This window comes from Xenopus laevis, chromosome 5L, assembly GCF_017654675.1.
Source record: "Xenopus laevis strain J_2021 chromosome 5L, Xenopus_laevis_v10.1, whole genome shotgun sequence".
NCBI classification, from domain to species: Eukaryota; Metazoa; Chordata; class Amphibia; order Anura; family Pipidae; genus Xenopus; species Xenopus laevis.
In genome coordinates, this window is record NC_054379.1 from 12,018,568 (window position 1) to 12,031,615 (window position 13,048).

General features: G+C 41.9%; 1 protein-coding gene across 2 annotated transcripts in view; it reads left to right on the plus strand.

Moving 5' to 3' along the window:
• Positions 1–12,124, plus strand: part of vash2.L (vasohibin 2 L homeolog) — a 36,000-nt gene extending 23,876 nt beyond the window's left edge. For both annotated transcript variants that reach the window (XM_018262586.2, XM_041562539.1), the window contains 3 exons: positions 4,309–4,690; positions 7,031–7,143; positions 11,154–12,124. In XM_018262586.2, coding sequence (XP_018118075.1) covers positions 4,309–4,690; positions 7,031–7,143; positions 11,154–11,226 — 568 coding nt within the window. In that variant the 3' untranslated portion in view covers positions 11,227–12,124. The remainder of the gene's footprint in view (positions 1–4,308; positions 4,691–7,030; positions 7,144–11,153) is intronic.
• The last annotated feature ends 924 nt before the right edge of the window (positions 12,125–13,048 follow it).

Consider the following 13,048-nt stretch of genomic DNA (forward strand, 5'->3'; position numbering starts at 1 on the left):
CTGTGGTTGCCTTGGGCTGGTACAGAAGCACAAAACATCATGTACAACATTTCTACCAACTTATTTAATTAGGCTTTAGTAAGGCTTTAGTTCTCTCTTAAATAGAATGTGGCATATATATACAATATATCATCACTGATGAAGGGCCATGCGGTCCCGAAACGTTTGATCTTGTGAACAGTGTTAAGAGCACCATGGAATAAAGCTTGGGATCACCCCGTTTGATGCATAAAGAGGTATCGGCTTTTCATTCATTGCTGCATATATATACATACATATAGTATTGCACACATCTAATATGCCATACAGCTTTTCTTGGCTAAGAAGCTAGCAGCTTTATGACCACACTGGGTGCAACTCCCATACAAGCAGTATGGCAGCTCAGATTCTTATGTATAAGCAGACAGAGAGGATCTGTGCACAATAATCTCCTGATACTGTGCAAATAAATTGGTATACTTCCCCATAACCTGTAAACCTATTTTGGGCTCTTGGCTGCTGCACAGATTATCGCACGTCAGACTCTTGGCTGTGTTTGGGGAGGTTAAAAGGATTCATCATTTTTAAAAATTTGGATTATTTAAATAAAACGGTGTCTATGGGAGTTTGTAATTCGGAGCGATCCCATACCTGTATTAGTAAAATCCCAGCGCACTGTGTCCCTAACTGCTTCCTCTTAGTAGTATTATTGTAAAACATTCCTGAGAATTTCCCCTTTAATAGTTTTATCCTAATATATTTGGTGGCACTTCATCGCCCCTTAATAGGATTGTGCCGGTGCTTTTCCCGAGTGCTTCCCTTTTAATCGTATCATGTCAGTCCATTTCCGAGTGTCATGTCCCTGCGTTCCTGAGAGTTTGCCCTTTAATTGTGTTATCTCAGCACATTCCTGAGCACTTCCCCTTTAAAATCATTATCCCAGTATCACCCCAGAGCAGGACATTGCTAAACCCTTCCCCTTTAATAGTATTATCCCTGTGCATTCCCCAACTCGTTACTCTACATTCCTTAAAGAGGTCTCTGCTTCCCTTGGCACCGGGCTGACAGTTACTCTACATTCCTGAGTGATCTCTGCTTCCCTTGGCACCAGACTGGCAGTTAGTGTGCCCACAGCTTGGCTGCGCAGTTGCCAGGGAGCAGAATAAAGAGCTCTGGGGGAGAGGAGTGGATTAACGAGATGTCATTTTAATCAGGTCACTTGTCCTTACAGTGTGTCTCTGGCAGGTACCAGGGGATTTATTCTTTATACTCGTGCATTGGATTGAGTAAGAAGCCGCAACTGTCACACAGCTACAAACCCTTCATACTGTAGCAGAGATGTAATTAAAGGTGCCCCTCTGACCCTGAATATTTCTCTGTGCTTTCCAAGACTGCACCCCAATACTAGTACCTACCTTTGTCTAGTGGGCTCCCATTGCTTAAAGGGATACTGTCATGGGAAAAATTTTTTTTTTCAAAATGAATCAGTTAATAGTGCTGCTCCAGCAGAATTCTGCACTGAAATCCATTTCTCAAAAGAGCAAACAGATTTTTTATATTCAATTTTGAAATCTGACATGGGGCTAGACATTTTGTCAATTTCCCAGCTGCCCCAAGTCATGTGACTTGTGCTCTGATAAACCATCAATAACTCTTTACTGCTGTACTGCAAGTTGGAGTGATATCACCCCCTCCCTTTCCCCCCCAGCAGCCAAACAAAAGAACAATGGGAAGGTAACCAGATAACAGCTCCCTAACACAAGATAACAGCTGCCTGGTAGATCTAAGAACAACACTCAATAGTAAAAACCCATGTCCCACTGAGACACATTCAGTTACATTGAGAAGGAAAAACAGCAGCCTGCATTTCTCTCCTAAAGTGCAGGCACAAGTCACATGACCAGGGGCAGCTGGGAAATTGACAAAATGTCTAGCCCCATGTCAGATTTCAAAATTGAATATAAAAAAATGTGTTTGCTCTTTTGAGAAATGGATTTCAGTGCAGAATTCTGCTGGAGCAGCACTATTAACTGATTTACTTTGAAAAAAAATGTTTTTCCCATGACAGTATCCCTTTAACTCAATTGGACTAAAACAAGGCCCTCCTGCAGCCCCCAGCATACTTTAACCCTTGATAATATCTTGAAGCTAGGCTGAGCCTTGGTATTCCTCTGAACTAAGCACAATTCAGCAGGAACAGCCTCAAAGCCTGTACACAGAGATACCATAAATCTATGCCACAATAAAAGCATTCCCCTGTACAAAGCACAATTCTATTTTTCATTGTACTCTGTCCCTTTAAGAGTATCCTCCAATTAAGTGCAACACCACCTGCCAGGCCTATTGTCGTTAAATTGGAAACACAAAGGCCGGGCTGTTTGTTTTTTTACATGTTTAGATCCTGTTTCCAGTTTATTTTCCCTCCAGTGAACTCATCACCAGCCTCCCGGCTTCCTGCCTTTGTAACTGCCGGCCCGGAGCAACTGTCGGCTGGGGCGGGGCCTTTATTTACACTGTACAGCAGCTCCTCTCCATTCTTCTGCACAACAAAGCTTGCCCTTTGCGGTTGTTACTGCTTTATAGTACGTGGGCGACAATAGAGAAACAATATCCTATTTATAAGCAAGGATTGAATAAGTGAATTATGCAGGAATCCCATAATGTGTGCAGGAATGTGCTCTTTGACTGTCTGTATCGGCCAAACTGTACCATTATATATTCATGATAGAGAGGAACAATTCATAGTATGCTCTGTAGATAACCAAAGGAACTTGGGTAGGTGCTAATTTATTATGGAATTGTGTCTAACGGAGCCTTATGCGTTTTGTGCTCCCAGTATTCCATTAGGGACCTGATGCTTAATCCCCTAACCTTAAGAAAGAGAGAACAGATGAGTAAGCACTCATTTGTTATGGAAGGATGTCCAACAGAGCCTAACGCATTTTGTGTTCCCAGTAATCTTATACTAAAGTCCTGAACGTTCTGCAAGAGGTTGTAGAACTTGATTGGGCAAACACTCATTTATTATGAATTGTGTAAAAATGGAGCCTTATGTGATTTGTGCTCCCAGTATTCCATTGGGGACCTGATGCTTAAGCCCCAAACCTTAAGCAAGAAAGAACAGATAATGGGTAGGCACTCATGAATTATGGACGGATGTCCAACAGAGCCATGAGCATTTCATGCTCCCAGCAATCCATTGGGGACTGTGTGCTCAAGCCCTAAACCTTGAGCCATAGCTATAGAAACTTGAAAGAGTAGGTGCTCATGGAAAAATGTCTAACAAAGCCTTGTGCATTTTGGGCTCCCAGGAATGCACTGGGGACCTGCTGCTCAAGCTTTGAACCTTCAGCCAGAGTGAGCATATAACCACAGAGACTGGAATGGCTAGACACTTATTGATTATGTAAACATGTCCAGCAGAGCCTTAAGGGTTCTGTGTTCCCAGTTATCTGCTCAAGCCGTGAGCCTGCAGCCAGAGGGTGCAGATCCTTAGGAACCTAAATAGACCAATGTTAATTTATTATGGAGTCTTGTCCAACAGAGTCTTTTGCGTTTCATGCTTCCAATAATCCTGTGGGGACCTGGTGCTTAAACCCTGAATGGGTAGGCACTCATTAATTATGGAAGGATGTCCAACGGACCTGGTGCTCAAACCCTGAAACTTCAGCCAGAGGGTGAAGATCCTTAGGAACTTAAATGGACTGGTGTTAATTTTTTATGGAGTCTTGTCCAACAGAGTCTTTTGCATTTCATGCTTCCAATAATCCAATGGGGACCTGGTGCTCAAACCCTGAAACTTCAGCCGGAGGGTGCAGATCCTTAGGAGCTTAAATTGACTGGTGTTAATTTATTATGGAGTCTTGTCCAACAGTCTTTTGCGTTTCATGCTTCCAATAATCCAGTGGGGACCTGGTGCTAAAACCTTAAATGGGTAGGCACTCATTAATTATGGAAGGATGTCCAACAGACATGGTGCTCAAACCCTGAAATTTCAGCCAGAGGGTGCAAATCCTTAGGAACTAAAATCAACCGGTGCTAATTTATTATGCAATCTTGTCCAACAGAATCTTTTGCATTTCATGCTTCCAATAATCCATTGGGGACCTGGTGCTCAAACCCTGAAACTTCAGCCAGATGGTGCTGATAATGTTTAGGCACTCACAGAGTGAGGTTAGTGAATGGGTAGGCACTTATTTATTATGGAAACATTTCTAACAAAGCCTCTGTTTAGGATGCTGTACCCATACTGCACTGTTTTTCAACTGGATCTGTACACCAGTTCTTAGATCATGCCACTGTTGTACCTCCTTAATTTTTCCCATGCAGATATCTAACAAATGGACAGCCGTCGGTGGAAAGATTTCCCATCAGCTTTAAAACTCAGTTCTCAGGGAGCTTTTTTCACCACGTTGTGCTTGGCATTCACTGCAATGGACACTATGGCACTCTGGGTATGAGCAGGAGATCCGACCTGATGGACAAGCCCCTGACCTTTCGGACTCTCAGTGAACTCATCTTTGACTTTGAAGAGTCCTACAAAAAGTATTTGCACACTGTGAAGAAAGTTAAAATTGGCTTGTATGTTCCCCATGACCCCCACACCTTCCAGCCTATTGAGTGGAAGTACCTGGTCATTAATATGGGAAAGATGATGAAGGCGGACATTAAGAAGGTCCTGGAGAAGCATGCTAGAGACATGAGGATGAAGGTATCCACCTCACTTGTGTTGTCTATGCAGAAAATAAGATATAACCAGTTACATAAAGTCGTTTCATGGCAATATGGTTGGGTCAGTCAACAACGGATGGCTTGGACAACCATATTTCTCTGTGTATGACCATGCTAAGTGATACAACTCTTGCTTATCTGTTGTGTCACACACCCCCTAACATCAGTTTATTCGTTTCATTAGTAACTTGGACACCTTTTTGTCCCTACAGGACCATCTTGTCATCAGGCCCAGGGAGGTTTATGGGCTTAATAAGCCTGATGTTCCGTGTTGCAGGAATCACTAGGGATCTATTTGCCTAATAGCAGTACAGATAAGAAAAAAAAACATCCTTATGTTTAGAAATATGTTAATTAGATACTTTAATAGTAGGTATTTGTTTATGTCCCGCCTCCCCAGTGTGTTATTAAATTAATATCTTAAAAAAGCAAAAGGAGAAAAGCAGAACCATAACGATCGGTTGCTGTCATGAATGCAGTTGTGGGGTCAGCTGTGTCATGGGCAACAGAGAATGGCAGCAGGGAAGGGCAACTGAGAAATAAAAGAGAAGGGCAGTATGGAAGGGCAACTGAGAAACATGGCAGCCATCAGGGGGGGACAGGGGGGAGAGTTGTAGGGGGCCTCGAGGGTAAGGGGGGCCCGGCCACGCCACACTTACTTGATTAGCAGGCCCCCCATCTTTCTGAGAGCTGCTGACTTCGGGAAGGCATGGACGTTTAAGGGGCCCTGGCCACCAATTTTCTTATAATGTGGGGGGGGGCCCTGGCCACCAATTTTTTTTTCTCATGTGGGGTCCTAGCCACCAATATTTTTAATGGGGGGGCCCTGGCCACAAATGTTATTTTTATGGGGGGCCCTGACCACCAATATCTTTTTATTTTTTATTAACATGTGGGAACCCTAGCCACCAATATATTTTTTGTTTTTTTACTGTGTGGTGGGGAGGGCGGACCTGTAGATGGGGCTTGTGGTGGGCGCAGCCCAGGGGGCCCAGGAAATTTTGTCGTACGGGGCCCTGTGATTTCTGATGGCGGTTCTGCTGAGAAATAAAAGAGAAGGGCAGCAGGGAAGGGCAACTGAGAAATAAAAGAGAAGGGCAGTATGGAAGGGCAACTGAGAAATAAAAGAGAAGGGCAGCAGGGAAGGGCAACTGAGAAATAAAAGAGAAGGGCAGCAGGGAAGGGCAACTGAGAAATAAAAGAGAAGGGCAGTATGGAAGGGCAACTGAGAAATAAAAGAGAAGGGCAGTAGGGAAGGGCAACTGAGAAATAAAAGAGAAGGGCAGCAGGGAAGGGCAACTGAGAAGGAAAAGAGAAGGGCAGTAGGGAAGGGCAACTGAGAAATAAAAGAGAAGGGCAGTAGGGAAGGGCAACTGAGAAATAAAAGAGAAGGGCAGTAGGGAAGGGCAACTGAGAAATAAAAGAGAAGGGCAGTAGGGAAGGGCAACTGAGAAATAAAAGAGAAGGGCAGTAGGGAAGGGCAACTGAGAAATAAAAGAGAAGGGCAGTAGGGAAGGGCAACTGAGAAATAAAAGAGAAGGGCAGTAGGGAAGGGCAACTGAGAAATAAAAGAGAAGGGCAGTAGGGAAGGGCAACTGAGAAATAAAAGAGAAGGGCAGTAGGGAAGGGCAACTGAGAAATAAAAGAGAAGGGCAGTAGGGAAGGGCAACTGAGAAATAAAAGAGAAGGGCAGTAGGGAAGGGCAACTGAGAAATAAAAGAGAAGGGCAGTAGGGAAGGGCAACTGAGAAATAAAAGAGAAGGGCAGTAGGGAAGGGCAACTGAGAATAAAAGAGAAGGGCAGTAGGGAAGGGCAACTGAGAAATAAAAGAGAAGGGCAGTAGGGAAGGGCAACTGAGAAATAAAAGAGAAGGGCAGTAGGGAAGGGCAACTGAGAAATAAAAGAGAAGGGCAGTAGGGAAGGGCAACTGAGAAATAAAAGAGAAGGGCAGCAGGGAAGGAAAAGAGAAGGGCAACAGAGAAGGTCAGCTAGAGCAACGAGCAACCAGTGAAGACAGTAGGAGGACCAGTTGGTAATATTATGGGCAAAAAAGAAAAGGGTTTATTTCAGGTTAAAAAACATTGAAACCCAGGATATAAAACATGAATGGCACCAGTGCAGAGATTATTTGTCTCCATGTACAGACAATGTTGCTTATAGGTCGCTGCCTTTTCATATCGCTCATCCTTTTAAATTTAAAGGAAAGTGCAACTTGCGACTCTTTAGAGATTTGCTTCATTACCAACAGGCTCATAGGTTGCACCTTTGCGATTAAACTGATTTGGGGGCCTCACCTACTCCTTTTTGTTGTCTCTCACAGATCCTGAAGTCGTCGGGGGTCCAGTCACCTGTGAAAGAACGAAGAGGGAAATCGGTGTCCCCTCCCAGGTTGCGGCCCAGTCCTCAGAGACGTGTCTGCCGGAGAGATAAATCGTAAGTAGTCTCATTTATACTGTTTATCTGCTGGATTTTGTGCTGTGGGTCGTATTATAAACTCTGCAGCATTTAGGCATTAAGGTACTGGCTCCCTATTTTGCATTCCGAGAGATGCCCAGGGGTCCATTGTTCAGAACCCTGCTCCCCCCCTAAAGAACAGCTTTGCCCCATACCATGTGTGTGACTGCTCATCATTTCAGCTTCTCTAATGCAGCGACTCAATGAAGAACAACAAGTCGGCGACCACTTCACTCATCAGAAGTAACACACAGCAATGGGATCACTCATGTATTATAAGGGATCATGTACCCCCTACTGTAAATGATAAGGATATTAGAAGTAACTGAGGGGTTGTTCTGTGACCATATAAAGGCACAAGGCTGCAGGCTGAGTTATACAGGGAACTCTGAGTATCACTCATGTATTATAAGGGATAATGTACCCCCTACTGTAAATGATAAGGATATTAGAAGTCACTGAGGGGTTGTTCTGTGACCATATAAAGGCACAAGGCTGCAGGCTGAGTTATACAGGGAACTCTGAGTATCACTCATATATTATAAGGTATAATGTACCCCCTACTGTAAATGATAAGGATATTAGAAGTCACGGAGGGGTTGTTCTGTGACCATATAAATAAACTCTAAGGTAACATCTAATATTGGCATATTTTATGGTAGGTATGTTTCATGACACCAGGTGTCACGCTAGTGATGTCATTAGGTACTCAGTTTGGTATATGATGTCATGAAATATTGTTTATAAGGGTTTACAGGTTATTCATGGCTCTTGTGTATTAAATTATAACGATATCCAGAAATAGGAATCAGTGGAATTCATCACAATAACAGTCTCCCAGTCCTTTATTTGCTAATAAAACATTCCAGTAAAGTTCACGGCAGCCCGGAATGTTCTTATTGCCGCTGCGCGTGTCACATAATCCTGATATAATGTGGGATTGAGTTTCTGGGAGACTAATGGGCTATAATTAAAGTATCAGCAGCTGCGCTCGTCCCATGCAATAAAGGGGAAGCTCTCCTGGTTATTTCCAGCAGACTAATGATTTTCCTCGCTAATTCCAGCCTGTTGTTAAGTGTTACTCAATGGCCGAGTGCTTTCTATCTATATATATATATATATATATCCGGCAGTTAGGAGGGAACTTATATTTTCAGGCTGAATTCAGACGCCCATGATCCCTCCCCAGTGCCAGTTGCTGCCCCATTTAGTGAGCTGATAATTATAATACTTAGGAAGCCATGGCATTCCAGCTGCCAAGCTCTGGGCTGAAGTGTGGGATTAATGTGCCATGTTCCACAGTCATTAGCCCACAAGTGACCGGCTTTGTGCCTCTTTGTCTTGCTGACATAATCGTAAACTATTGCATTGCACGGGGGTTTAGTTGCCCTTTATGTCCCCAAACAAAGCTGCTCACACCTGCTTGTACTTGTGTGTAAATGCAAAATATCACAGTCCCAGGCAGAATGCAGAGGGGGGGTATCTTACTTACATAGGTGCTAAATTGCACCACCCGCAAGTTACTGCTGCAAGTTAAAGGGGAAATATCACAAAAATTTAAATTTAATATAAGCTTCCTCATAATCAAGTAAGGAACTTTCTAAATACAATAAATTAAATATTCTGCATTGTTTCTGAAATAATCACATTTATCTTCACTATTCCTCTGTCAGCATCTGTTTCTCTTCATTCTGTCTTCATGCAGCAGTTGGGTGTCAGATATTAATTGACAGTTAGATCCAATATATCTTATAGGGGGGCTCCTTTCCTAGCAGATGTATTAGAGCTCACTCAAATAACTGATTCCAGTACAAACAAAATCTAACAAAATAACTGCCTTTTGTACAAATTCTGCATGTAGAGAGACATGATGTCTGGTGAGTTTAATAGAGTGAGCTCTAATACATCTTCTAGGCAAAAGGAGCCCCCCTATAAGATATATTGGATCTAACTGTCAATGAATATCTGACACCCAACTGCTGCATGAAGAGAGAATGAAGAGAAACAGATGCTGAGACAGGAATAGTGAAGATAAACTTGATTATTTCAGAAACAATGCAGAATTATTGATTGATTGTATTTAGAAAGTTTCTGATTTCAATATGATGAAGCTTATATTACATTTTCATTTTCGCGATAGTTCCCCTTTAAATAAATTAAAACAGAGATATGATTGGCTCCTATGCTATAAAACCTGTATACAAAACAAAAGTATATAAACACCTTAGTCCTCAGCAGATGCCTAGGGGAGTGTAGGGCACCCTAAAAGTGCAGTTCAACCAGCATCCCGCCTGTCAGGCTGACCCCTCCCACCAGGCATGACAGTTGCTACCCCTTACCTCTCCCCAATAGAAGTCGCAAGGGAAAAAAAACAAGGTAAGTACCAGCAAGTAGTAATGGGCGAATTTCTCCCGTTTCGCCGAAAAATTTGCAAATTTCCTGCAACGTTCGCGAAATGTCGAAAAATTCACAAAAAAAAAAAAAAATCATGAAATCATGAGTTTGAGCACCAGTGACTCCATTCTAGTGGCAGTTTTTTTAAAGGATATAATTACAGGTATGGGACCTGTTATCCAGAATGCTTGAGACCTGGGGTTTTCTGGAAAACGGATCTCTCTGTAATTTAGATCTTCATACCTTAAGTCTACTAGAAAATCATGTAAACATTAAATAAAGCCAATAGGCTGGTTTTTCTTCCAATAAGGATTAATTATATCTTAGTTGGGATCAAGTAAAAGGGACTGTTTTATTATTACACAGAAAAGGGAAATTATTTTTAAGAATTTGGTTTATTTGGATAAAATGGAGTCTACCATGGGAGACAGTCTTTCTATAATTCAGAGCTGGGTTTCCATTTAATGGATCTCATACCTGTACTGGTCTGTCATTCAAAGTTAGAGACTGTTGTCACCAAGGGAGTGTCTAACAATTGGTCACCCCTCTCCCCAAATGTGTTGGCTTTCTTTATCCTTTAAAGGGGCTGTTCACCTTTAAATTAACTTTTAGTATGATGTAGAGAGTGATATTTTGATCCAATTTGCAATTGGATTTCATTTTTTATTATTTGTGGTTTTTGAGTTATTTAGATTTTTATTCGGCAGCTCTCCAGTTTGTAATTTCAGCCATCTGGTTGCCAGGGTCCAAATTCCCCTAGCAACCATGCACTGATTTGAATAAGAGACAGGAATATGAATAGGAGAAAAGATGATTCATAAAAAGTAACAATAACAATAAATGTGTAGCCTTACAGAGCATTTGGTTTTAGATGGGGTCACTGACCCCCATTTGAAAGCTGGAAAGAGTCAGAAACTTAAAAAAAAAAAATAATGAAGACCAATTGAACAGTTGCTTAGAATTAGCCATTCTATAACATACTAGACGTAACCTTAAAGATGAACCACCCCTTTGAATGAGGTACAAGCTTTCCCAGGCAGCAGTGCTGTAAATGTGAATGAGCTTTTAAAGGTGATGGATCCCTCCAGGCTGTGATATGGGCAATATGGGGCAGCTTTATCAAAGGTTGAAATTCGAATAAAAAAAGACTAATTGAAACTTATCACCAAAAAAAAAAAAAAAAGAAGTTTTTCTTTTCGGGTGAATAGGCTGTTTTTGTTTGAATTTGAATCGTACAAATCAAATTAAAATTGTGTTCGATCCGAAGTTTTTTCTAAAAAAAAACTTTTGATTTTTCAAAGTCCACCAAATGACTCTAAATAGGTTCTGGGAGTCCCCCATAGGCTAAAACAGCAATTCGTCAGGTTTTTAGATGACGAATGGTGAAAGTTGAATTCTTAAAGAGACGGTACATGATAAATATAAGTACACAAAAAATAGCTCAGATAGCTTAGTTGAATTTTTCACTTTGGCCCTTCATAAATCTGCCCCTATGTATAGTATTGATATTGTATATTTATGACACCGCAGCCCATTAGTTATAATGATTATGTTTATGTGCAAAGCAATGACCCATATTCACTTGTATTTCCCAGGCCGGCCCCGATGGACAAGAAACCAGCAGAACTGAGCACCTTGAATGACATCAGTTATCAGATCCGGATTTAATTGCACTTTAACTCCTCCCCACTCCCCCACCTGTTCTTTTGTAAGGATTTGTGACTATTTATTATTATTAGCGGGATTTTATTTATGCTCTCCCTGAGGACTTTTTTCCCCTTTTTAATACTAAGCTCAATGTCTTGAGAAGAATTGTGTCTCTTTCAATCCTTCCGCCTGGCGTTGTGCGTGTGAAGGGGTTAAACATCACAGCTTCTCCCTCGGAGCTTTGTTCCAGGCCAAAGGAAAAAGGGAAGAGTTGGCAAGTGAAGGGTCAGTGAGCCCCCTGGTGGGGAAAGATGGGAATTGGACTAGGGGGAAACCATATCATTCTTAACAAGATTTTCCTTTCCTGTTCCTTACACATGGCAGTGGGCCACAACGGGTTAATCCCCTCCCACCATGCAATGGGACAGGAAATACAACATAAAAACCCTGCTTCCGCCCCCTGGCCGCCATCTTTGAACTCCTGGAGTCTCCCCCAATAGAGGGTGGAAAGCCGTGGCCACTGCCATGTTCCAGGAGGATCCCTGCAGGCTCAACATTAATAGTCAGGAAAACATATACGTTATATGTCCCTCTATACACCCCGATATACGGCCCTCTATACACCCGCTATACGTCCCCCCATACACCCCACTATACGTCCCTCCATACATCCCGCTATACGTCCCCCATACATCCCGCTATACGTCCCTCTATACATCCCACTATACGTCCCCCCATACACCCCGCTATACGTCCCTCTATATATCCCCCACCCATACACCCCGCTATACGTCCCATACACTGACTGCTGAGATACAGTATCTCACCTGATGTATATACTCAACAATATTATTATATTATTTGTAGCTGTATTAAAGGAATAGGTCAGTGTAAAAATAAAAACTGGGTAAATAAATAGGCTGTGCAAAATAAAAATGTTTCTAATATAGTTAGTTAGCCAAAAACATAATGTATACAGGCTGGAGTGACTGGATGTGTAACATAATAGCCAGAACACCACTTCCTGCTTTTCAGCTCTCTAACTCTGAGTTAGTCAGCGACTTGAAGGGGGGCCACATGGGACATAACTGTTCAGTGAGTTTGCAATTGATCCTCAGCATTCAGCTCAGATTCAAAAGCAACAGATATGACCCATGTGGCCCCCCCTCAAGTCTCTGATTGGTTACTGTCTGGTAACCAGGGTAACCAGTCAGTGTAAACCAAGAGAGCTGAAAAGCAGGAAGTAGTGTTCTGACTGACATGTTATACATCAAATCACTCCAGCCTTTATACATTACATTTTTGCCTAACTAACTATATTAGATACATTTTTTATTTTGCACAGCCTATCTATTTACCCAGTTTTAATTTTTATACTGAACTGTTCCTTTAAACCCAGCTGTGCAAGAAATGTGTCCCAGAGGGACTGGCTATTCTTTAACTCTATCCATGCCAGGAGGGTCCAGATCCACAAGATAACAGCAGCCTCATGTTCTTCCTACAGAGTGACTGTCAGTGTGTGAAGTTTTTAAAAACCCCTTTAACAGCAGCTGCTTGAGCTTTAGAGAAGTAAAACTATTACATATCTGACGTTTGTCAGTTGCCATAGAGACATTTTTTTGGGATTGTAAAATATTCATATTAATCCACTTGTACAGTAATTCTTATAATAATCTGTTTATGATATCAGAGAGAGATACAATTATATGATTAAACAATTGAGACATCAGTTATGTATACAAAGTGAATTCATATTTCCACTTGCAGCCAATGTCTCAATTGTGATATCAGTTACCTATAATAAATAATATAGACCCTATTAAAATATATAGGGATGAAAGAC